General features: G+C 32.2%; 3 protein-coding genes across 5 annotated transcripts in view; 1 reads left to right on the top strand and 2 right to left on the bottom strand.

Moving 5' to 3' along the window:
- Nucleotides 1-14,417, bottom strand: part of LOC126915585 (potassium voltage-gated channel subfamily KQT member 1) — a 143,532-nt gene extending 129,115 nt beyond the window's left edge. For both annotated transcript variants that reach the window (XM_050720381.1, XM_050720383.1), the window contains exon 1: nucleotides 13,929-14,417. The gene's annotated coding sequence lies outside the window, so the exon portion shown is untranslated. The remainder of the gene's footprint in view (nucleotides 1-13,928) is intronic.
- LOC126915589 (phospholipase DDHD1-like) overlaps nucleotides 1-27,257 on the top strand; it is a 410,369-nt gene that overhangs the window by 352,979 nt on the left and 30,133 nt on the right. The window lies entirely within an intron of this gene.
- Nucleotides 19,730-25,150, bottom strand: LOC126915597 (arrestin domain-containing protein 17). 2 transcript variants are annotated; one of them, XM_050720415.1, is made up of 7 exons: nucleotides 24,261-25,150; nucleotides 22,292-22,447; nucleotides 22,011-22,222; nucleotides 21,543-21,725; nucleotides 21,248-21,459; nucleotides 20,672-20,859; nucleotides 19,730-20,561 (listed from the first exon to the last, which is right to left on the bottom strand). In XM_050720415.1, exons 1-7 carry the CDS (start codon nucleotides 24,373-24,375, stop codon nucleotides 20,428-20,430), a joined length of 1,200 nt encoding a protein of 399 aa, XP_050576372.1. In that variant the 5' UTR covers nucleotides 24,376-25,150; the 3' UTR covers nucleotides 19,730-20,427. The 2 variants fall into 2 exon arrangements, with proteins under 2 accessions (XP_050576372.1, XP_050576374.1); XM_050720417.1 differs by lacking the exon at nucleotides 24,261-25,150 and adding an exon at nucleotides 24,000-24,223.

Here is a 27,257-nt window from a genome sequence, read left to right as displayed (position 1 = left end):
ATGCCGGAATTTATCAAATAAGAACTACGTTAAACAGTACGTTACAAAAAGTAACGTGCCTGACTGCAGTTAGATTCGAATCAGCTATCACTTGAATAATTATGAAGGTTGCTGTATGTCATTAACTGTATCTAAAATAATGAGAATGGGAGGATAACGATCTACTTATGTCCCTCTTGTTACACTGACTCCGAGACAAGCATTCACTTGACTTGCGTACGGGATTCATACCTTCCGTTTTCACAAAGTTCTTTGTTGAGATCTTCTCGCGCAGAGTTCAACAATACAGCGTCAAAGTCACATTTTTTGCAATCAACGTTTGATGGACTTTTAGATTAAAATCACGCTGAACCGTGACGTATCTCGCGCTTCCGTCTTCCTATTACGCGCTTAACGAAATTATGTAATCATATTATCCTTAATTTCGGGAACCTCATAGGACCACGATATTAACGGGCTACGAAGTTTTTAATCTTGAAAGTAAACTAAATATATTCTCAGAGGTTCGTCTAATTTTTTACGACATTTATTTAAATGTTAACTATGCTCATTATTTGAAGTGAAATGTAAGGGAAGAGATACTAACTGGAAAAATAGCAGTAGAGGTATTCTGACCCATCAACTAACGAACAAAAATTATTATTTTCACTAACAGGTATAATTATACGGAAATTTGTTCCTTCCAACGAGAGGCCAATGTTTTTATGCATTTTATATTATACTTTATATTATATTATATTATATTATATTATATTATATTATATTATATTATATTATATTATATTATATTATATTATATTATATTATATTATATTATATTATGTTATATAATACTATATTATATTTTGTAATCTTATTTAAGCATATTATATATCTACTTAAGTGGATCGGGAAATATTTGTTTTTTCGTACTACCAGAATTAAATAGACAGAATATAAAACAAATAGCATGTGCATGATATTTATTAAAAACATATTATGCCTACACTTTGAATCGATACAATAATCAATAATTAATAATCAAATCTGTTACGACCACATAGCCTCGATCAATACATCGTCAGAAAAATAATGGAGACCTCAAATAGCAAGCGACTTGACATTTAACGAACTCGTGAACTTCGAAATTCTAGGACAATTCACTGACCAACCCATTCTTCCATATAGACTAAAACTACTCGATTAAAATTCGCTTTTAAAAAAGGAAGAGGTCGATAAATCTTTCCAATCTGATAAATTATTTTATTAGGTGCAACAGTCTCATTATGTGACCAGCGATAATGTAAAGGATATAATTAATTTTAAAAACTATTTTTATTCAGAAAATACGCGCTTTTAAGCGAAAAAAAAGGGATATAGAGCTCCTTTCCAACAATCTGTACGCCATAAAAGAATATTGCACCAAAGGTACAGGTGACGCATAAAACTGCTATGTCTAATGAAATTTTGTCCTATCTTTCACTGTTTCAGCGTTATAGTTTGCCCTGGTTATATGGAACACCTTGTAGATCATTTAATGGTTCTATTTTTATTCCAGTTTAATGGTTTAAAATTTCATTCTAAAATAAATAACCTACGTGGCTAAAACATATTTAAAAAATATAGAATATAAAATGCAGAAATAACGTGTAACCAATGATGGAAATAGCCATTTCGTGTCAGTTATTTAATCGCCCACTGACAATAAGTGATATAAAAGAATATCTAACTTTGCGATACATCAAGAGAATAGTTTTTCTTATCGGGGACTTATCTATTATAGGAGCAAAGGCAATAAAAAATTGTGTTGCAAATTATTAAACGAACATACCTCGAGATTCCTGCAAGAACATATACACGATACTAAATATTTATGTGCATGATAATTTTACTACTTTATGAATTGTCGCAAATGTCTTCTATTCCATTATATGTTTATTCTATTACATAATATCACCTATTATAGCTATTAATTTTTTATGATATTATATTTACTGTCCTATTTCATCATATATGATTCAGCATTGCACGAAAATATTTTATTCCACGTTTCCGACATTTCTTCATACACAACCGCCGTCTTTAGACTCGTCGATAGAGTGGTACAATTTTAAATGAACGAAACTCAGATGAAAGATATTTTTTACTTTAGCAATCCAATATGTTTCTTGTATTCGTCTTCTACGAAGGATCATAAACTTTCTAAGTGCACGTTAGACATAAAGATTAACAGGTATGTTTAGCTACTACAACCTCTACAGTTTTATCTCTTCAGGTGATAACGAATTCTATACATTTGCATATAACGATACGACAGTTTCTTCAATTTTATCTGCTCGGACGTCAATGAACAGCTTAACTATACGATACAGTAAATTAATTGCTTTTAAATCTCTACCCTTTGCTTTAAGTTACTTACTGCTTCGAATTATCAAATCCCAAAGATTGTTCACAAATTCTTTAATCGATACGATAGAAAATGAAAATTATATAATCTTTGGATAATTACATGATATTATAACGAGAAAGCGTGCAATGCGGTGATTAACAGAGCGCAAAACGTTGCAATAACGAACGCGCGAAAGATATTTCATAATCGATGGCACATTAACAAACCAGATATTGTGACATTTCATGGAAATGATCAATACCGTGTGGAGTTGACAAAAATAGAGTCGTTATAGCGTAAATTTAGCAGGTATCATCATCTCCATTTACGTAATCGATTTCCACACTATAACACGTTTAACAACAGAAAATTATAACAGCTATAATAAATTCGACATTCTAAAAGTTTTCTAATCTGATATACAGATCCTGTAACCTATAAATCCTACGACCTATGAAATCTGTAGTCCATAAAATCCTGATTCTGTTTTAGCTTCGGATTTAATAAATCCTATTTTCCGCAGCTTTTACATTCTACAGATTCTGATGACCTACAAATTTGATAATGTACAGTTTACACAAATCTTATACCTTGTACAAGTATTTCGCTCTAACGTCAAATATTTCACATGTAGCATAATCTATTTGACGTAAGCATAGTTTACGAAATTAACGATTTTATCATAAACTCGAAATGCAAAATTACTAGAAAAAAAGAACAAGAAGACACCACCAAGACGATCATAACTGTCTGAATACCTTTCGACCTACATTGCCACCTATTGTTTATTAATACCGTAACGCAATAATCAGATAATTTATATCAGTACGTATCATCGATACGAGACGTTATTACTATGTGTCTAGCATCCATGACAGAACAATTTCAAACGCCACTCAATCAGACCATAATCACCATAATCTTAACCCTTCGACCGTGATGTGCTCGAAGAGGAAACCATTTGCTACGCGCAGCACGGGATCGTTAGCGAAGTACATTAGGAACATTAAACATCTAGTCATCGCTTCTCCTTTCATCTACAAATCGATTTACCATGCTACGTATAATGCGACTATCTTAGCAGCGACTAAAATAAGAAGAAAATACAGAATAACATTTTTTACATAGACAAACAATGAATTTCGGAGCTCGACTTTCTCAGAAATTAAATCTCCGGATGACAAAGCTTTATCATAGATTTTCTTTTGAATTTTGAATTAAAAATTCAAGTAACTTGGCTAACTTACACGAATTATACATTTACGAAAATTACATATTCCGTTTGCTGTGTGTGTATTCAGTTCGCTAAGGAAAAGACTCGACCAATATATCTTGAAATCGCTCATTGAAAATTGATGCTTAGGAAACAGAATACGAAACATCGTCGACTGAAAACGTTTCGTGACAAGCTGCCCTTCCCTTGCTATCCAGTAAATAACTATACTACCCAAGATTTATATCGACGTCTATCAATGATCGATGTGGAGTCGTCATGCTAAATGATCCCCTTCCTTCTCTAATCGTATTTTCTATTCAGGTCGCTTCAGATTTGCTTACGGATTTAACTTCTTTTATCTCCGTCAAGGGATAGAAAGAAATGTATTAACCAGATGTACTTTTTATCGGATGCATGTGGAGAAAGGGGAAAACAAGGGAGAATGTATTGTCGCGGTTTTAAAAGTATCGATTATTAGCTGGTGTTTATTCCGACATGGATGCAGCTTTACAAAACATACCCGATTTCCGTTAATTAAATGGCCAACTATCCGGCAATTATCGAGTGACAAATTAATGATTGCACATGAAATCAAACTATTTGCGGAAAGGAAGATAGTCCTCTATTAATACATTTTTTAATAAAGTAATATTAATTAATTTTTATATTAAACGAATTTATCTCGAAAGATTTACTTTTATAGACTCAAACCGATAAATACTGTTTACGGTTGAAATACAAATTTTGTTTATAATTATCGTGACTAAGTTGCTACTTCTTGGCCGAAGTATGAGATGAAATACTACGTATCACTATTACTACCTGTATTGGTCATTATCCTTAAGCCATCAGTGATAATAACCCAACGTTGCGTTCACGCGATATTTTATTGACGATTTATTTGCCAATCAATTTACGTTATTAAATTCTGCTTTTTAATATTTCGGCACTAAAAGGAAATTCCAAGGATTCGACTAATGTTTCTTACGTCACTGTGTCTTCCATTTGGACTATACAATTTGATAAAATCGAGAGAAACTGAAGTATTTGTAAATTATGATTAATGCTTAGCCTTTCATGGGTTAAAGGAATGAAACAATTTTTCAAACTTTAATATATATATGTGTATAAGTGAATCGTTATTATGTCAGATTAAATATTTTATATCAAAAGTAGGAAGTATTTAGCGCTTCATGTGTTATATATGATAATTTATATATTAACTATATTAATTATATTGATTAATATATATTAATTAATATATATAACACACGGAACGCTAAATACTTTCTATTTTTAATAGAAAAATATTTAATCTGACGTAACAAGGATTTTCTTCTATCACTAATAGTAAAGAAATATTTTTCGATTTGGATGGAATTAAAATGTAGATCCTAATCACTAAATATAAGCATCAATTTTGTATTCGTTCTGGAATTTAAATTATGGACAATTGTAAATAACATTTTGTGTATACTAGAAAAGTACGATATAAAAGTATGAATGAAACCAAACACGCGTTCATATAGGAATAAATATATTTAAACTGCGAATGAATGAAAACATGCAATTATGTAAAACACCTCTAACTCGCTATGTAAGATAGTGTTATAAGTCAGTCAGTGAACGCTTGCTTTATCTCGAGTAACCATCGCTGCAAGTATATCTCTTAATTCAGAAGCTTGGCAAAGGAAATCCTTGAATTTTGTATGGACACAATTGCTATCGAAGTGTTCTGAACATGTTTGAATTATTCATGGTTCTTATTCATTGTCCTTGCAAATGCTAAGACGGCGTTAAACACGAAGCAAGAAACACGAAGTTTAAAAAACGCGACGACAAAACATTTCTAAAGGCAACATCAACGAAATTAAAATTAACGAATCAACTTGCTTCAAAATTATTCTCGTTAATGTCATTATTCGTTGCATTACATAATTTCAATTACAGCAGGAAAATTGTACGTTATTTCTGAACCGATATCAAAGAGCAAATACTTTGCATCTTAGAAATCAACGACAAAGTAATTTTATGCAATTTTCCTAATAAAAACGATACCCACGTAAGATAAGCGTCGTTAAGGATAACGAGTGATATACATATATATGTATGTATTATATGTGTGGCTATTATATTGTAATTCTCAATCAAGTCTAATCTCATTGTTCAGCAGACACGATGTTTTAGCTGTGTGTAATAACTGGCACGTATAAATCGAGTTAAATAGATGAAAGATGACTATAACCTTGATGACCAACCGACTTTTCGATCGGTCATGTTTATCTGTTCAACGTATCAGAACTGCTAACATTAGCCAGTTCTTGAAACCGATATATACTCAGCCTGATTCTATAACGAAACTTTTATATTTCAGAAAAATAATTAACGTTATTTCGTATAGAATGTCTAATATTCGTTCACGATATTTTCATAGCCTTCCCGTGAAATGAAAAGTAATCAAAATCTCGAGGAAATTGACCTTCTATAATAATTTGTAATTTAACGTTACAGTGGAAAAATTGAAAGTATAAGATACAGTGTAAAAGTGCAATATAAAATAAATTAAAGAAAAATTGAATATGTATCTCTTTAAGTATTATTAATAAAATGATACAGATATTGTTTAAAGGGAATATTATTTTTCCAATATCGAATATTATAAACCGCGTTCCTTTCGTAGAAATAACGTTAATTCATATTTCTTACAGGGAAAATTCCTACACGTCGTACCAGATAGACTAACAATCTGTTTTGATAAATTCCTTTGTGTAATTCGCTGAGAAATCTATTGGCAATAGAATTTAGCGTATCGTGCCTCGGAAAGATTTATAAAAGTATACTTTTACATAAATCTACTACCGCGGCGCCGTAAATGATATACTTTTAATGAAATTACTTATCTCACGTCATCGTGGTTTCGCGAACGAAAGGATATTAGAATCGATTCAACATCTTGAATTTTGAACACGAAATTGAGAAGAGGATCCACAATGGAAGAGGAGGTATAATGGGAACTTTGGTAGGCAAAGCGGTACAAAAGTTACTGACTGCCGGCTAGTGAATTTATAAAAGCTTCTACAACTTCGACTGACGTTTCACTGAATCCTGTAGATTATATTTTCAGGAACTGGAGAAACTCCTATCCAAGAAGACGACACCGATAAAGTCGTCCCATCCTGAATTTCATACTTGCACGCTCTTTCACTCGCTACTCGTTCCGCGAAATAATCTAACATGTAAAATAGAATTCAAGTTTGTCACTTTATGGATGTTGTCAAATATTGTTTGGTCAAAATCATGCTTTCTTTTTCTCAGGCTTTGAAGACGTTTGATCGAATAATGGATAATTTTACAATTGATTAATTAATTAAATAATAACGTATAATAACATACTTTAAATAATTTTCACTTTCTTCTCAAATCTTCCCCAATCTTTTAACAATTTTACCTGCAGAAAACAAATCTAACTGCAATCTTCTATTTATCAAAGTTTTGATAAGGTCTCGAAACAAAAGATCAAGTTTAAATATCTACTTTTACCGTAACAAACTACTTTCTATGATGTTGCTCCGTTTACCACAATAAATTGGCATAGTAAAAATTCATTATTTCGGATGACAACTGAAAAATAAATTTGAAACTGCTAGATAATCTCGCATATATTTACATATTTTAAAGGAAACAATGGAAAACAAGTTGAGCATTAAATAACTGCTAACAAAGTTACTGAACAAAATTTATATATTTTATACAGTGTCTGAAATTCTCTCCTGGACTTTATCGACAGAATCACGCAATCAGCGACCAAATTGTTGTTAGACACGTGTCAAGTTCAGTTTAAGGCTTGACAAAACAAAATACGTGACTTTCCATTTAACGCGTGATTCGAAAATTCGAACCGCGCAGTTCCTAAACGATCTGAAACTGCTTAAACAGTTATCGTTGATAACCAGCCGCAAAACATTTGCATTGAAAACAGTTTGACAGTTTACTCTTGAAATTCATATACATATACGTTATTTGTATTTGCTTGCAATCAAACGTGATCACGAAATATTTACACTGGGTATTATAAGACACTGTGTATATAATAACTCCACATAGCAAGATACACTACATAATACCACTTTTTATATCTTTTTATTTACAATGAAAGCGTCCGCAGTTCGAGTACCAACTGTACAATTTAAATTGTATAATTTCGTGCAATAGAAAAAAGATTATTATTGCTATTGACAATAACACTCGTTAATTGGAATTATCAACAAACAGTTTGAAAATATCTGGAAAATTTTCACCAATGATTTTCAAAAGCGAATAGAAGCAGACACGATTTAATGTCGGACACAAAATAGGATATTTGACCTTGTCAAAAAGCAGACATTTCTCAGGCAGCATCGCTCTTCTGGGAGCAATATGCTATGTAACTGTGCTAAACGATTCGTTTTTCAAACGAAGACAGACGTCAGGGCTTTTATCATAGCCCAGCGGGACTTTCAAGGAAGAGGTATAGATCGAAGAATACCAGCAAACGCGAGTGAAAAGAAGAAAAATTACGTTGCCCTCTGTTCACCTGATTTTCACAGCGAACGAAAGAATAAAGCCTGATTCACACTAGCGGTTAAACGTACGGTTAGATCACGATCAATCAAAAATCTAAGATTTTTCTCAAGCATTCGCACTAAAAGATCAGACACAATCACATTCAATCCAAGTCTATTTCATTTTCTTTTTTCTTTTGGAAATTTTTAATTCTTGAGATTTTGATTCTTTTTGAAATTTCTTCCGTATTTCGATCCAAAGTTTCATTTTGTCGAGTGTGTCACGATATTTTTCGCGACTGAGGTCATGGACTGGAAATCACGTTGCAATTTCGTATAAATTTAATCACGTTCTTCGTGTTCGTTTTCGACTGTCGACCGTGGTCTTAATCGTCAGCAAATCGACAAGCCACGGTCAACAGATTTTCATTTGACTTGACCGAATCGTCTATCGCGAATGCTCTCATCGGATCACGTCTGAACGATTTTAATCGGCACTTGATTTGATGCGATCTGACCGTACCGTGATCGCTAGTGTGAATCAAGCTTTACTGGACTATTTAAGTTCGTAAAATCGGCGAAGCTCAAAATCATTACTCTTCGTTAAACGGACGAGATCCTGTTCGTTAAAGCGAGATCATATACCGTCCGATCAAAAGTTAAAAACCTTTATTCATAGGTAAAAATGGGTTCAAACGATTTTGTGATATTGAAATAGAAAATTTAAGGTCAGTGCGCAGTTCGAAGGACTCAGAGGAACGCGAAAATGAAATTGAAATTTTGAAAGTTTCTAGTTCAGCACTGGGATAACTGAATGGACGAAGCACGAAAATGTTAAGGAAAGAAAAATAAGAATTTTACAAGTTAACTGAAAAACATTCCCACTTAAAAGTCAACCAGAGTAATTACCAGAGTAATTTCTTAAAGGACATGAGAAGATCACTATGCAATTCATGGAACATAGATGTTCAGAAGAATGAAGAATTTTTTAATTAATTGAAAAAGTTGCTCGCTATTTATTATCTAGGAAGGAAGCGAGCAGAAACAATTCGTAATTGCCCTTAAGATCCATACAGTCGACAAGTTTCAGTGAACAGGAAACGTAACGGAAGATTAAATATTGGCGCAATTATGCAAATGACATGAATCTTTTGCCTGACGGCATAGTTATAACACTTCTTGTCCGGTATCGTCGTTTACTCTGCACGTGCTCTTTTCACGTTATAATTTTAATTCATCGCGAGTCTCCCTCCTTTAAAAGGCAGCTTTTATAAGTCACGGTTAATCGCAAGCGTGGGTCTTCTCCTGCATCAAGGAGAATGAACTTCAATATTGAAGTTGAAGTGAAAAATTCTGCAGGAGAAATACGAATAACGGGACAAATATTTTGGACAGAAATAAAAATATAAATAGTTAATCCGTTGTGACATTTAAATTTAGTATAGCGTTCTGATCTTAATCCGTCGTCTCCATAAAATAAGATAAAATCATCATGAAGATTAACAGTTCGGTTATAAATGTTTCCACATCGAACTTTCATTCCTTTTTTTTATTTATTCCCATCCGATATTGATAAAGTACAGCTGTCCACAACTGCAAAATATTCGGGATAAATAAATTAACAAGTAGACAGTATTAGGTCACGCGGTCAAAAAGCTTTAATTATTATTGTAATTGAAGAAACAACGAATCTAAACCCGTAAAGTTAATGTTACGATTTAAAGGTTAAAATATCATCGGAATGATTAAAAACCGTAATCTTGCAAGAAATATGAGCTACCCAAAGCCAAAGGGATGCAAATGATATTTTTCTGATGTCGAGGAAATCGAGTTTGAAATTCAAATGTGTTACGAATTATCGAATATATGAAAATAACGTTATTGCACTTGCATCTCTTTGGCCCTAAGTCCCATGTATATAAAGTAGAATTATAATACTCCATGCTACTAAAAAGTGTACACTATAGATAGAGTACGTCACGCTGTTACCAAAGCAATAGTAAAAAGCGTATTTTCTATTCGATACAATAAAATTAAATGTATAAACAATTATAATCATTGTACGCTTAAACCGACGGTACAAATAGTGTTCGAACAACTTGCTGATATTCTATTTGACCTAATTTTCGCTTCCAAGCGCTGTGTTGATGACTTCAACATGTACAGATTGTATCTACTATTCTACACACCTACTTCATGTTCCTTATCCGTTAGAGACGTCCATCTATAGATAAAAGAAGTACGAAGACAGAAGGATAACTAGAAAACGTAAGAGAGAAAATATATTTGGTCTTCGATTACAGCTATATCGTTACAAAATAAGTGTCAATTTCGAAACAATGAAATTTTTGGTGAAACTTAAAATCATCTGAATTAATATATCTTCGTCGTAGCGTATAAGCTCGTTTCCGTGAAAATAAATCTAGTATAAACAAAATATGACATTATATATATATATTCCTAAAGAAAAATGGTCCAAAATCACATTTCCGCGTGTTGTACCTTGAAGGCACCAGAACCTCGTTGTTTTCGATAGAACCTTGACGGTAAAATATTAATCGGAGAATCAAATAAATATCCAAAATCGTAAACCTAGAAATTGATCCTAATAATCTTCGAATAATTCTATGTCATTATATAACATTAATAAATGTTATTATATAATATTATATAATAAAAGAAACTCTTTTGAACGTCGATACGTATTCAGATACTGTCAGGATAATAATCAGAATATATATGTATATAGGTCAGAACAGTAGTAACAGTTGCATACTACACAGATGTAGAATAGCGAGCATAAATCGATACATAATTAAGCAAATTACCCAGAGGTAATCACTGTGAGTCACATAGGGTGTCATTAAATAATTTAAGGAGGATCGATATTTTTCCAACGTAGAAGAAAATGGCATAAATGTCGGTACTAAATCGTGCTAAAGTCATTCAACGATAACAAGTAGTTGTACTCAGTCAGGTATGCTTTTATTTACGTTTCATTGTCGCACCATCTTGGAAACTTTATAAAATCGGCAACTTTGGCTAAGAAGTCAATCGAATAAAAGCTTTACGCCGTATTAGGATCGAGTATGGTGCGTATTATGTCAGGGCAATATTCATCCTACGATTCTCTGAAAAATCATTCACATAACGTATATATACGAATGTGCACATATTGTGTAAAGTTGTTATTGTTTTATATGAATAATGATGAAAAGTATAGAAACAGATGTATGACGATTTAATACCGTTTCTACAGCATTACAATACATCTACAGCATTATTAGTGTTCATCAAAATGTAAAAACATATTGCAATATTGTTTGTGAGTACGAGATGAAGCATATAAATATTAAATGAATTTTGATGGCTGAAATTTACATGAAAATTAAATCATTCAACGACCATCGAATAATGTCTTAGGGGTGCAGACCCATTTCTGTTTTAAAATCTCACACCATGAGAGAAAATAACAACACATAATTAACGGCATTTGATTTGCAAATAAGAAAAATGCAAATATTTATTAGTATACATATATAAGGTACAAACATATTAGACTATTTATTAAAAATTTCATTCCAGGATTGCCCGTTCAGTTCTAAGTCCGTATGTGCCCATATGTCTATCAATTCCTTCATCCTGACAGCAAAAACACGATTACTTGGTTTACTGATGGATTTTACAATCTCGCTGTAAAGTGGCAAATCGTTTCAAATTGAAAATAAACAAAAACGTTTATTCGAAAATATTCTAAAAAAATAAAAATTGTATCCTCAGCAAAGATCTCGCTTTCCCACTAGATTTTCCGCTATCAACAAAATTCGACCAACTGCAAATAGATAGTTGCAACACGCGGTAATCAACTACTTCCGTGTCGCTTCACACAAACAAAAATATGTACTCGTTTCAATGTTAGCCCACTCTCCGAAAAATAGGCTCACGATGGCGTATTTCGCGGAACAATGAGAACGTGACACGAAAAACAAGCTACGTATGTACATGCGCGAAATACTCGGTCTATCAATGATGTAAATGCGATATCGTCGTGCTTTAACTGGATGAAAGTGAACAGCGAGCAACAAAATTTAAATTTCAATTATGTACAAGTAATTCTCGGTAGAAATAACATTGGGTCCTTTTCCATAGAATCAGAAATGATTTAAATGAATGGCTCATTAAATATTGCCAATATATCCATATATAATAATAAGATATTAAGAGAATTAACATACAGGTAATCAATTAATCAACAAAACGCTATAATTTACATGTAATATAACTTTCGTAATAATTTCAAATTTTTTAATTCTTGTTAATTATAATATTCTTGTTCTATCTTCGGAAAAATTCCTGCCATGCATATAATTATTCGTCGTTTCTATAATGTTACATCATATATAGAAATCAACGAAAATAATTTTCAACGAAATAGAAGATCTTCTGCCGCTTATGGCGTCGAAGTTACATGTTTATTTTCCACGAATCATTGATGTTCCTCGCTAATCTACGAAAATGTTGTTTAAATAGAACACTGCGTGCAGAAGATACCATTGATCTTATTACTTCACGCGTATATTAATTCGTTACATTGCCTGTTTCCGTACTAATAATTAGCATAATGAAATTTCATAAATATATCGAGCTCACATAAGCTAGCATGTGCTCTGAACTTCGACCCCGATTACTCACGAAACGCTAACCTTTGGGTTACTCACCCGCGTCAATTATCGACTACGCGAATAAATCACCGAAAACACGCTAGAAAATGTATTTCTTACCTTGATACTTGATCTAATGAGAAACTAAAGGTAATTCACCGAATACTTAATATTATAGATAATATGCGAAATAAAAGAAATTGTATTAAACGGAATGGGTAATTAAGTAAGTACAAGTGATCAGGATCAAACGCAAGGCAGACATAGATTTCATTCGAGGATGAAATTAAGAATTCGCGACATACTTTTTTAAAAACATTAGGGCATTAATAAATTGTTACGATAATGAGATAAATATTTCAGAGTACATATAGTTTTATCAATAACCTTTATATTCTAGCGATTTAATGATGTGAATTAATTTCTGTTTTATGATCAACATAATAATTTGTATTTTTCAATTAGTTGTCATAGATGATTGGGCAAAGAATTTAAATCATGCATTTCAATATTTTTAGCATACTATTTTACCTACATGTAGTAAGTAAACATGTTTTACATGTTTGTAACGAACACGATTTCATCGTTTTATAATAAACATACGATATTTTCAGCGAAGATGAAAAAAATAATTAAAAGATCACGTACTCGAGTAATTTTATCGGTCGCTCAAGTATCCAATATCGTAAAAATGTTCAAGGTATTCGATAAAAGTGTCATCGTAAAAAAACATGAGCTACACTTCTTTTTCTTTCTTAACATTTGATTAATTAGCTGACATCGTTCAGTGAAATTGTTTTTAACGTCGTATCGTTTCCAATATTGTTTCTCAATTGTATCACCAAAATGCAAGAATTTATAAATTTCCAATTATTCGAATTATTTATTCCCTTCACTATGTAGCAATCAATACAAAAGAATCTCTTTAACATCTGTATAACAACTCTTTAACATCATTATCATGTATAAATATCCCTCATTTTTAGGTTGTATTGCTTCTCAACTAATGAGCTCATTAAAATTTTCTAACAAAAAAATATAACATAACTTTACATCGTAAGTCGAATTTACTATCAAAGAGGTACCCAAAACAAAAGCACATCAACGATCACACGCCTAATAATACAAAAATGAATGCTTACCTGTTATGACAACAGCCCAGAAGAATGAGATATGTATCAAGAGAGAGATAATACGGAGAAACAAACTGTCATCCAGATCACATATTACCAAGCATCAGATCACCAATGCATTCGAAGATATGTGGACGAGGATTCCTCGAGACGTCCTGGTCGCATCGATTCCTGCGCTTGCTAACCAAGAATTGTTCATTGTTCACTTGCTTGCACAAAATTATGACAGCAAACCGAGAATGGAGAGGAAACCACCGTGGATCTGCACCTGTCTACGATGATAGGCACGTGTACCAACGATCCATTCGCGTACACGTGTATACACCGTGGCGCGTGAGACACACACGCTTTGACTATCGATTGTGCGCGAAAAGCTGTAGGGCAATGTAGAAAAAAAATGGTCCCTCGAGAAACTCGCGAGCTACCACTACCACCATAGGCGGCTTTTCTACGGAGACAACTCGTCCTGCGGCGTTACGGACGGACAGCTCTGACAGGAGGCGTACACGCGCGCCTCCATCCATCGCGCATACGTTCACGCGCATCGTGCCCTCGACTCATTAAGCAGGCGCGCCAACTGTAACGCTTGGAATCTTACCAGGCTATCGTAAACAAAAGTTGGCTTATTCTGTGACTTTGAACTTCAAAATTAATCTATACAATCTACACACGTAATAAAACAGTAGAAGGGTTATGTTTATACATTGAATAAACAACATAAAATATCAGTCATTCAGTTACAGCCATAAGTTATGGAGTCCAAAAAGCTAATCAATGCAATTTTTGTCTGTTCGTTTATATTCGTATCACTGCTTGTTAAAACTACTAAAGGTAAGAATTACTTTGAACGGATTTTGATGGGGTTTTCTCTGATGTAGAGCTTAATTTTTAGGAAAGAAAATAGGGTATATTTTATCTCGATCCGATTTGTAGAAGCTAAAAACTAGCCTGGCATCTGACTTGTATGCGCTCCCATATTTGGTAAAGGTCAAACAATATGTCTAAAATCGAAACTTTTTGTAATTTAATATTTTTTTTACAATAGGGTGTAACGTAACTGTTAGTATAAAAAATATATATACATAATGTGATAGTCGTGTATTTTGTAATAATTTTTATTAGAGTAATTGAAGTTATCCGGTCAACGTGTAATTGAATGTAATAGATAAAATATTCTATATCTATTTACGTTATTATAGACAAAATCTAGATCGACCATTTTTAAGATCTTTCGTTATCTAAAAAAGCCAAACAATGACAATTTGTACTAGTTTACTATTTACTATTTTGTTTATAAAATTCAATAAATTGAAATATATTATAGCTAAATATAAAACACAACAAAACAAAAAAAATATATAATTAAATTAGAAGAATTTAGAAAGGGAACTGTATTTTATACAAACATGTGTGGGTGGTCAGATGGCTAATTACGAATAAGCTAGACTATCCGTTCATTTTATGTCAAATAACACGGTAGAGAAAGGAAAATACACCATTCAAAATAAATTAGAGGATCAAGTTCCTGAACAATTTAGGAAAGTGAAACGATGAAGGGATGAAAGAAACATGGCATACTCTGAGTGATAATGACTTTTTAATGGACTAATTTTGTATGCTAAGGCTTTCAAGCTACTAAATTTAATATCAGTAAGGATAATTTATTGTGTTGAAATCTTTAAAATATTAAACGTTGGAAAATTGTAGTTTTTCTTATATGAGTATAGTAGCATTTTTTAACATACAGTGACAAAATTTTATTATTTTCAATTAATTTTATTAATAATTTTTTACATCTTCCTTTTTACAATTTTTTTACATTTTATAAATTTTTTTTAGTTTCGAATATCATAATTGGTAGAAACAGATAAAAGTTCCTCTCTAAATTTATAAAAATGATTAAATCTGTACTATACAATAATTATAATCGCAAAAAACTTTAAATTTTGATTGCTGTATATCCATTTCATAGAAATTTTACACACATTACGTACCTACCACTTTCGTACCTATACTTTCCAGTTCAAATTGCTTACCTACTCATCTACTGCACTTGTTTCGTTCCATACGAATTACAAATAACTGCAAAATGACACGATAGCGAGTACATACATATTTACATATATGCTCAAATAAGATGCATTTTATTATCTATTCATTACTTCGAGTAAGGAAATTAATATGAAACCATCAGAATGATTAATTGGTGAAGAATTTCAACACGATTGATATATTATTTTATACGCATTACATTATACTTTATAATATAATATTTAATACATAATAAATAAAAGTATATATATATTAAAAAGGAGAGAATACATAAATTAATATGTTAATTCTAAACTTCAATCTTGCAATATTCAATCGCACGATCGTAAAAAGAATTATCATGCAAATTGAAATATTATTTTCAAACATAAAAGAATTACTATTGCAATTAAATTATCATCCGAATGGTCATATTTTTACGGTTGTCGGTTAAAGACACGTGTGCCCCACGCAATGATTCTTCATAATGAAAATTTTCAAACAACTGGACGAAAATTAGCCTACCTCTATCGTAATCCATACTATCATTGCTAGTTGAACATCCGCACAAAAGTTAGACCATAGTCTACGAATATTTCATTTGCTACTCTCAAGGACGCAAAACCGTCCCAGTGATACTTCCACGTAATCGATCAGCCTTAGACGGCCACTTAATTTTCCGGTATGTTTCAGGGCTTACATTTTTCCATACTTGTTTTAAAATCGAACTTCGCCCACAAACAATCACAAATGTGTTCTCAATTAGTAAACAAACCGCAGATATGGCATCTTAATAATGATCGTGTGAAAGCTTATAATCTAAAATTTTCATATTATCAGTGTCGTTGCCAGAAAGGAGTTAAAATACTATACTTCATTCACGTTTAAATCAATTTGAAACATGTAAATCACAACACAGCGGGTCTCTTACTTAGCAATCTCCGGTACCATAATCGTGTAAACACGACAAAATATCAAAATACCTGGGCATATTTGTGTAGCAATATGTAATTACCTCGATCGAGAGTAATCGTTGCCACGCCTTAGAAATTTGCTATTGCATGTCCAACGATATCGAACGTGGAATAGCGATAATACGTCATTCCACTGAGCCTCTATAAATTCCAAATATGGAAATTTAACCGGCTAAATTAGAGCATCGACGAGTCGAGCTGGACACCGTTCCGACACGTTCAATTATAAACCACGATGCTTTAATTAGCGACAACGTTTCGAATGTAACTTACGTAACAATAGATTATGGTTCAGCGGTAGGCTAAAATTAGTTAAAATTTAACGCCTCATTTGTCCAACTAGAGGTTAACACTTATGCGGTATATTGAACATCGCAATACGTAGTTATGTATTATACACGAGTAGAATTGAAACGTGATACGTCTGTGACCGCGATACGTCGATGTTTGACTCTTGCACGATATCAGACGAGGAGACCTCGTTAACACTCGAATCAACGGAGCTTCTGTTCGATCCACGTACAATAGGAATATAGTTCCATTAACTTAACCCTTTGTGTTCCTACAGTGGCTACGAAAAGTATCTCTACACCATTGTATTTAGTAGAACATTTATATAGCAATTAGTTAAGTTCGAGCACATGAAATTTCGTGTCATTTCGTACAATAGTATTTTCATGCGACTGCAAAAAAAATGTGTCATTAGGAAATAAGGGTATGCACAAATACTTTTTGTCGCTACTGTTCATCGAACTAGACGTGCAATTCTGATTCTGTCTCAATTTTCCTAGCTTTTGTATATAAGATATACAAAATTTCTGTTATATTAGAACTTTCACAAATCTTCACGCCATGCAAGTGCGCTATAAATAAAAGAAAGTTCTTTCGTGCTATACGACAAAATATTTTTCGTTCTAATTTAGAAGGAACAAAAGTAGGAAAGATCTAGGGATATGTTAGCTATACTAGCTTATAAGAGTTAATAAGGAATTTAAGTTTGGTGTAACCGTACTCGATATCATTTCTATTCAAATTTCTCTGGTCCAATCGAAGGTCCGTCCATTCATGAATAGCACTATATGAATTTCTGCAAAAATATTTGTATATACTTATAAAGCAATTAAAGTTGTTTCTAAAAATAATGAACGAAAATTCAGTGAAGAATTAAAATAATTGATATGCGAAGAAAAAACGCGGATGAAATTATTTTGTTTAGTTACTAGTTTTAAATAAGGAAACATTTTTATTTCCTTATTTTTATATATTATATTATATTATGAGTTGAAAGCTATTATGCATCATACTTCTGAGAGTTCGCGGCCAGTTAGCAAATCAAGGCTTAGTGAGCCGAGAGGAGTGGACGGGATAGTAGCGGTCAGTTGACGAGAGAAATCGAGAATATTTATACAGATTCATTAAGAACAAGTATTAAGAGCCAATCTCATTACTGTGAATACGAGAAAATCTTTTTGAGTTCATTTCAAATGAAAAATTGCAAATAATAATTGTATTGTTAGCGACAAAGATTATTTTCTGCAAGCTCTCCGGTGTTTCATTTCAATTTAAATAATACGTAATTCCGCTATAAAATCAAAGGGGAAACGCAGCGGTTCTATCGATTTAAAGTTGAAACTTAAAAAATAAGGCGACCCCGTGAATCGAATTTAACGTTGTGCCACTGATAGGATCCGTTCCGCAATAAAAATGTAGCAGCACGATATCGAGTCATGCATTGTCTAGATGCAGCAAATAGATAAGAAATACCGTGTGTGACGAATCATTCCTCGATATGACGAAGTTACCGATAGAGATCTTTCCGCAAAACACGATTAACATGAAATCAATAGACACCCTGAACGCCCATGTCGTGACCAGAGAATAAGATATAAAGCGTTTTTATTTTTAATACAGTTATATTATTCATTTTTCGATGGAATTAGATTCATGAACAAAAAAAGTGATCGGCTAATTTAATTGATAAATTGCTATATACTATTATAGTTTACATATACTGAAACTTAAGATTTTAAGTAATTATAATCGCATCAAAGGCGTCAATAGAACGGGAAATTTTAGTTCGTTAAAAATTTTGATTAATTTACAATTATTTGAAGAAATTCATTTCATTTGTTTAATTCATTTTTAATTTAAGAAATTGATTTTAATTTATTGGAGAGAGTTATTCGTTTAATTCTCGGACAGACATTTACGCGTCTACCGTAACTGCAGTAGGTAAGAACATTCCTGCACAGACAAGGTTGAGTAACTGGGACTTTATTAAAGTACAAGACTGAAAAGTAAGGTCAGAAATGAGATGAAAGTAACTGTAATCTATTGAGCATGCAATAGTATATAACATTTCCGAAATGTTTTACTCGTATATTTTATTAAATATTAAATATAATTTTATTGATAGAATAATAATAATAAAAATAATAACACACGAAAGACAAGAATTATAGAGAGGAGATATTTATTTATCTCTAAAATTGATTACTTTATTATATGAAAAGATAATATGAAATAAAACTTAATCAAGTGTTGTAGTATACTTATAAATATCAAATTAATGAAGATATTTATCGTAGAATGGAAACTAATGCCTGCACAGTAAACGATTGTATCCTAATTGCATTCTATTTACTTCTGTAGAATTTTTTGTAATAATTTAGTAACATTATAACGTTTAATCAATTTGGCATATAAAGTCAACCCTGTACTTATATATAGGCAATACCAGATGAGAGTAATTATCCCTTAATGACAGTTAATATAATTCAACAGTATATAATTAAATATCGTAAATATATGAAAAAGAACGTTTTATTGACAACAAGATAGATACAAATACAAATTTAGGGATTTGTATCTTCATTATACACAATATATTGATATAACTAATGATAGCATATAATTAAATACATATAAAAATGTGACTCGAACAAATTATCATAAAAGCTAAATGTTCTTGTATCGGCAGTTTAAAAATGTTAAATATTGCTTTAGATTGTAATCACTCCTACGAAAAATATCATAGAAAAATATGCATAGTATTTTTTTTGCATTTTGAGTATTTTCTAATTGTGCGCCTTAATTAATCAGAACGATTTCTTCGTTGCAGAAATGCAACCTTCAAAACTAATTACAATGTTTGACATTAGTGGTATATAACTAACCCGCATCTCAATTAAAAAGTAATATCCCTAATGAGAAATTACATAAATTAAATTATACTGTCATTCTTATGCTTTAAATAATTATTTTCTTGGGATTTGCTTTGGTTAATTATTTTGCCCGCACCCTTCTGTTTTAAAAAAAGTTAAACAAGACGTGCTTGAACAACTCTTAATTCAGGCTATCAGCTTAAACAACATACACAATCGCGAGCTCCTAATTTTTTTCAAAGCTCCTAGAATCTGTTTTACAGACTGTAATATGTAACGCGCGTATAACTTTCGCTTTTCTTTTTCAAAACAAAGCACCAAATTATTTCATTTCGTTGTTTACTGATTCGCCGCAAAATTGAACACGGGATATTTTGGCGCGAAACGATTCGACACACCATATATATACTCGGATTCGCCACGTTCCCACAGACTTCTAGCACCATTGGTTGATTCTTCGTACGATGGTGGAGCTATATAATTTTATACATTAACTACTGTTAAACTATATCCTTTCTTAGAATACAATAGTTTAATTCATTAAAACTATATAATTATAAGAAATACATGAAAATATTCTTACGCAGATTAGGATACAAATTCGATGGTGGACTTCCGTCAACGCTTGAAAGTGGAATTCCTGTCGTTGTCCATCCAATTTCTGAGGGTTGTGGATATCCTTCGGCCGATGGAGCACTTGGAGTTTGATAATTTACTAATGGCACCGTGCCCACGAATATAAGGGTGTTCTGCGTCAAATTTCGATGGTACCTAACATAGAATCAACCGCTCTAACTCATTCAAAAACATTTTAACGAGCAACTAGAATCGGTTTTATAGGGCCAATTTTCCATTGTGTCGTTCAGTTGCCATTCTTTGCACATCACTCGATGAGTCATAGTATCATCGTATCATACAAATAGTGAATAGCACTGATTTATTTATAATGTTTCACAAATGTAATAGCGCATGTATTTAATTTCACTTGAAACATGTAACGTTAAAAAAAATTCTCTTATAGTAAAATTAATAGTATACAAATTAATAACTTTTGCGTATATAAAAATTAATTAATTCGCAAATAAAATATTCTGCTACCTATTCTTCTACCTATTCTTCTAATATTCTTCTACCTATATATAAGGTAACATATACTAACCATCCTGAAACACAAGCCACGACTTTAAGATTATATTCCAGATCAATAATTCCACAATTCGTCAAGTTCGATGGAGGAAGTGGAGGTATATCGAGCTTCTGTTCATAATCTGCATTTCCGCGTCCTTCGACGGGTCCTTTAGCAACTTCCGCTATCACAATTTCCTCCGTTTTAGTATCAGTGGTCGGTGTGGTAGCCCGAAAAGTCACGATCTAGACTTCATGTGATTCCATTATTATCTCGAAATATTTTCACCGATATCGCATATTTATCAGCATCATCAAACTGTATATACCTTACACAAAATGAGTTTTACAGTCTCCACAGTGACTCCTGACAAATTTTCAACGTTCACCTTTATTGGCATTGTTTGACCTGGTACGTATCCCCTCACTGGTAACGAATAGTTAACAGTTAATGATGGTGTTCCGCAACATAAGCAGCAAAACGTCTTACTCATTTCTACTTGCACTTTTTCCTGAAAATGTATGCGTTTCTTTATACCATAATAAAATTTTACTAAATCAACTGTACGTGCAAAAGTTAAACTATGAAACATAATTTTGCTGCAATTTTTATAAATTTTAAATATGAAAATTTTCACTCTCGATTTAATTTTCTACTTCGAAATGTATGCTAAATTTTAAGGAACTGAGTGTTCCCATAACTGTTTAACGAATGTCAATTACTCGTAGCTTCAATTTCAACCGTGAAACGTTCACTAAATGTTCACTGAATGGAGAATTTTCTGATGAATACGTACCGAGGATCTTACTTCTTGATTAAGGTCAAAAGGCGACACTACTGTAAAGGGGCTCTTTACTTCTTGATCGAATTTCCAAGGGCGATCCAGAGTCGCTTTGACCGTATACCGAACGTGGCCAAAATCGGATTCGAAACTGCTGGGTAAATTCATGGGTAGAATACATTGAAACGGGAATTTATGCTCGCCGCTTTGTATCTCGATTTCACCTCCTAAAGAAAATTTATTACTTTTTCCAATGAAAGTTCTAACCAATGAAATAATTTAAGGTAAAATTTTACCAGAAGCTGATCCAACAAGATAATACTTTGTATCGAAGTATTCTTCATGTGCGGTGACCGTCTGAGTTCCATCTCTGTACTGTCCTCTCTCATCCATATCCTGTTTGTCTGTTGTCCAACATGTGTTCGCCACACCTTTTATTTTTACACATATGCCTGGAAAAATAATGAAATTGTTATATATTATTATTAATCAATTGATGTTTCTCTTACATAAATTATAGAATATCGTATACATATGACATTCTATACTATAAAGAAAAATTACATATAGTTCAAATTCATCAATCTTAGTTTCATACTGCATACGGTAATGGCTTTTAAATTTATCTAATTGAAATCACATATTGATTTAAGTACAATTGAATACAATTGTACTCCGATACAATATCAGTAAGATTGAGGTATTGTTTTTGTGAACATTGAAAACTGATTATTACTTTCTTTACATCTTCGCTCTAGGTAATATAGATGTAATTTAATACTGAAATTAAATAGTTTTGTTACTCCATTTCATTGTGTATGATATAAATGTATATATAATATGTGATAGTATACATTGCCTTGTATGGTTCTAACGTTTAACTCGATTTCAGATAACTCTGAATAGCAAAATTATCAGAGCTCCATGCTTTCAATTATTTAAGGCGTTTCACATTGCTCGGTTTAAACAGAAAGTGACACATTTTTGAAATTACCATTAACAATAACATAATGGTGTAAAATTAACCGCGAGCCAACCGCAAGTCGATGCTAATAAAACATTACATCAACGTCAAATAAATGTCAAGAATATCGCACCACGAAAGAATCCTATAGAATATTTCTATGTGGCTGACATAAATTTAAAATATAAATAGCATCGCTTATAGAAGAAACGTTCGTGATGTTTTAAAAATGTTACAAGAATGAAAGGTGATAAGGCATAAAATCATAAAAATAATTAGCAAAAATAAGCAATAATAATATATACAAATTTCAGAAAAATTAAATTAATAACAATACTCGTATCATATGTGACACTGTAATACAATAGCAAATAATGATATTAAATAATATTACAGCAAAAAAATAGTACCAATACTAAAATAGAATATTAGCTATAGTAAAGTAATTAGAAGAATATTGTTATATATAATATAGTAATACAATACAGCGTGACGAAAACAAGTGTTCCACGGCCGATCGCCACTGTTCATTTCCACTGTGCGGGTGTGTATGGTCGTGCTATAATTAAACTACACCTTACCACAAAGAAGAAAAAAATATTCTCCACAGGAATGCGGCGACAGGAGCTCGACAATATACATCGAATATCATTTCGAAATTAGAAGGAAACTTAGAATAGAACATGCTCCTACATAAGCAGTATACGGAGAATGCATCTAATATTATACATAGTTTCTCCCACACTCAAGTAATAGTTCTTTGTTCCACATTCGCTTTAACTTTTTAGAGTTCTTACAGATAGGAAATCATTTAACAATATCTCCTTAATAGAAAATACTAAATAATTTCACTTATTCCTTTGCTACTTAAATTTGAGCAAAACTTATTTTTCTAAATGTAAAATGTTTTCTAAATGTTTATAGTCATTCTTTAATTCCTCAAAGGCCTTTTTCATTTAAATTACAAATCTTTCTTCGTTTAAATTATCTAACTAAACGAAGAATACTATAAACAATTCTCGTTACTTCTTCGTACTTACTGTCACTACCTCTCCTTATTTTCTAATACGGCATATATCCTCGAATCTGCAAAATGCACTACACATCATGATCTGCCCGGCGACACATAGCCGTATTTCCAATAAGAAAGCCATATGAATATCGCGTATCTCGAACACTTAGAAACACCTGTCGATCTCTAGATATTACTAATCGAGTATATACTATCACATATTACTCATCCGGAAATAAGATCGTCTGACTGAGTCACTCGACGATACTTTCGAATATGCATAACATACCACGAATCTTCTTCGTACTGTTTAATACCACGATGATATTTCCACTGACAGTCTGTCCTGGATAATAAGTCCCCCAAGGATTGTCGTAGATTATTCGGAAATCCTTTAATCCCATGTCTGTTGCGACACGGTCACACCTTTCGCGGTCACTCGATTTATAAATTCGTCTTGTTTCTTTATTTATTAATTATTCCAGTGACGTTCTGGGATAGATATGCGATCGTCCAACATACGGTCGTTCATCCGTCGTTCTTGTTCCACACACTGAGCACACGCAGCGCGGCTATATCGAGCCGCTCGTAAAAGCCGGTCTGATCGTAGTTACGAGTCCACGTTACTACGTACCATTCGATATTTGTCTTCTGCGCACATACCAACTGACGCAGTGCTGGTAGAACGATGCTACAGGTCGTTTCAAACGGATTATTGACAACGGCGCTTGTTACTCGTGCGCTGAAAAATCTAAAAGAGAGGTTATGATTCAAAGAGAATTGGAAAGTGACGTTAAATTCAATATTTACTGTTTTGCTACACTTTGATTTTAGCTATCAGGCCCAGCAGTGATAAAAAGTAAGGTAGCGTTAGATTCGTTATGTGCTATAAACTGCACTTCGATCATTGGTATCAGACTGAGAAACGATAAAAAAAGATCAAGGTGCAGTAGAGTAGTAAATGATAAACTTAACGTCACTTTTCAATTTATCACTATTTTACGTATTATAATATTTGCTATTATATCGATGATACGACTGCTCCGTGGTTAACGTGCATGTCTGTTATCTGCTTCTATCAATGCAGTTGAAATGACGAAGTTTCGTAAAAGATATGTAATACAGGAAGCAAAACAAATGAGATAATAATTCAAATAATTTCTCTCATCATTTTGGTACACATCTTTTTCCAGTTTTTAAGCATCCTGTATATCCACACTGCGTCAACGATAACGTGAAAATTCGACGATTATGGAAGAATATTGTACCATCAATATTTATATGACCATTTAGAAGCTCCTGGATATTAGTACTTTTAAAATTATGCTCACCACTTTTGAAGTTTCCCATATACACGCGTTCTATCAATGATGACGTAATAACATTACGTTGGCCCCATTGGTTAAGCGTGGATAAACATGCGCTCAAGTAAAGTATTTCCACGTATCATGGCGCTGTAGCCTCGTGATGGAAACGCGCATGCTTTTATTCAAGTCTAATGACGTCATAGGCGGATAACAGATAAGATAGCGATGATGTAATTGACGAAGACGGCTGATAATAAAGCTAACACTTATCCTCAAATAGTCGGACTCTTACAATTTGTTAAGATAATTAAACGAGTCATCACTTTTATCGGTTATCTACTTAAATTATAATTAACGGAATGATCAAAGTTCGTTTATACGATAGTCCTTAATATAACTTGCATTTAAAGAGATCCTAAATTTTCTATCAATGATATATCGCTAAAAATACCAATGATTTAAAATTAATAGCTATTTTTAGAAATTACTTTCAAATACAACTGTTTTATTTTTAACACCAAGATATTTTATAGATCATGGGGAAAATACCAAAAGAGTAATCTAAAAACAAAAGTAAAAATTAAAACGTCAAACAATAAAAATAAATATCGATATAAAATAATGATTGCAAATGAAAATTATAAGTAGAAAAGTACAAAATTATTATAGATAAACTTTTTCAAGAAATGCATTTACGTAAAAAGTATATATAAAAACCAATTATTAATAAGATTCGAATGAATTTCTGTATTTCGATTGAAAATCTATTCTATTCTTTTCTAAAAAAAAAAAGGATTTACGCGATCGTTAAAGATTTAGTAATAATTTCTATAAAAGCTTGAAAATGAGAGCAGTTATCTGTCACTCACGTAATCCCAATTCGTTTAAAAAATGTAGTAGATGTGCACGCGTCGTGTCGCGCTCTACGTACACGATATTTTACGGAAATTTATTTTCACGTCGAACATCATCGCTTGTGTTTTCGGACATAGAAAATACGAACCTGTCCACGTGAATGAGAAGGTTAGTATTCGATCCTCAAAAATATTTCACAGTTACGAATACACTCGTATGTATGCGCAACACGGCCTTCATCGATATTTCGATCCAGTGGAAGTAATATTTGTATGAATAAATTTTCGACAAATTTGATACGAAGAAAAATTTAACATTACAAAAGGCAAGAGATATATTTCTAAAATATTGGGCGGTTTTAACAAATTTCTTCAATTTAGACAAAGAAATTGTTTGTATACGTATATTTGACATATATTTCTGAGATTATAAATGTAAGAAATATGACGTTCTAATTTAATTAGTAACATAAAATTCGCAATTTATGCGTGATTCGTGCCATCATACGAATGTTAATTTATTCGCTTAATTAGAAGGTTGAGGCGATAAATGACTCATAGAGACTTATCTTCCGTATGTTAGCTGTAATGTAGATCGATAATTCAAAACAGAACTCGCGCGAAGTGGATTAAAGTTGCAGTTTTACTTTTAGTCTCACCTTTCCCTTCGACTTTGATGCTTTCTCCATTTTACCGAAGGGGTGAAAATAAATTAACTTTAATAAACATAACTAATATAAATATGATAATAATATCGTCCGAAGTAAATAATTAAAAATATCGCGGCATAATTCTTCCTGAAGATGCAAAATTTCTATATTATTAGTATTTATATAATAATTTCTTCGGTATTACTATATCGCAATATTTTTATCGATATTTCAAAACGTATTAATGAAGATTGTTAAAACAAAACATTTAAATTATAAATATGTAAGCACGTCAGTTTCATGCAGAAGGGTCCATTGTATCTGTAGTCCACGCCCAAATATAAATATAGATAGATATTATCTATTGTTTCCTTAAAAATCAGTACGTTCCCCAGGTCGCTATTGGCCGTAACGTTGCAAAAACAAAAATGAATTCCACTATGAAATATTCTGACGGTTACAAAACCGTATGAAT

This window comes from Bombus affinis, chromosome 4 (genome assembly GCF_024516045.1).
Source record: "Bombus affinis isolate iyBomAffi1 chromosome 4, iyBomAffi1.2, whole genome shotgun sequence".
NCBI lineage: Eukaryota > Metazoa > Arthropoda > Insecta > Hymenoptera > Apidae > Bombus > Bombus affinis.
This window is presented reverse-complemented; position numbering and strand designations above follow the sequence as displayed.

What these genes read in the sequence shown, in the direction of transcription:
- LOC126915597 (XM_050720415.1), bottom strand. Translation starts at nt 24,375, where the DNA reads ATGGGATTAAAGGATTTCCGAATAATCTACGACAATCCTTGGGGGACT. An exon ending in CAGTACGAAGAAGATTCGTG is followed by an intron (nt 22,448 to 24,260) that starts GTATGTTATGCA and finishes TTATTTTTCCAG; the next exon opens with GCATATGTGTAAAAATAAAA. An exon ending in ATCAAGAAGTAAGATCCTCG is followed by an intron (nt 21,726 to 22,010) that starts GTACGTATTCAT and finishes ATACATTTTCAG; the next exon opens with GAAAAAGTGCAAGTAGAAAT.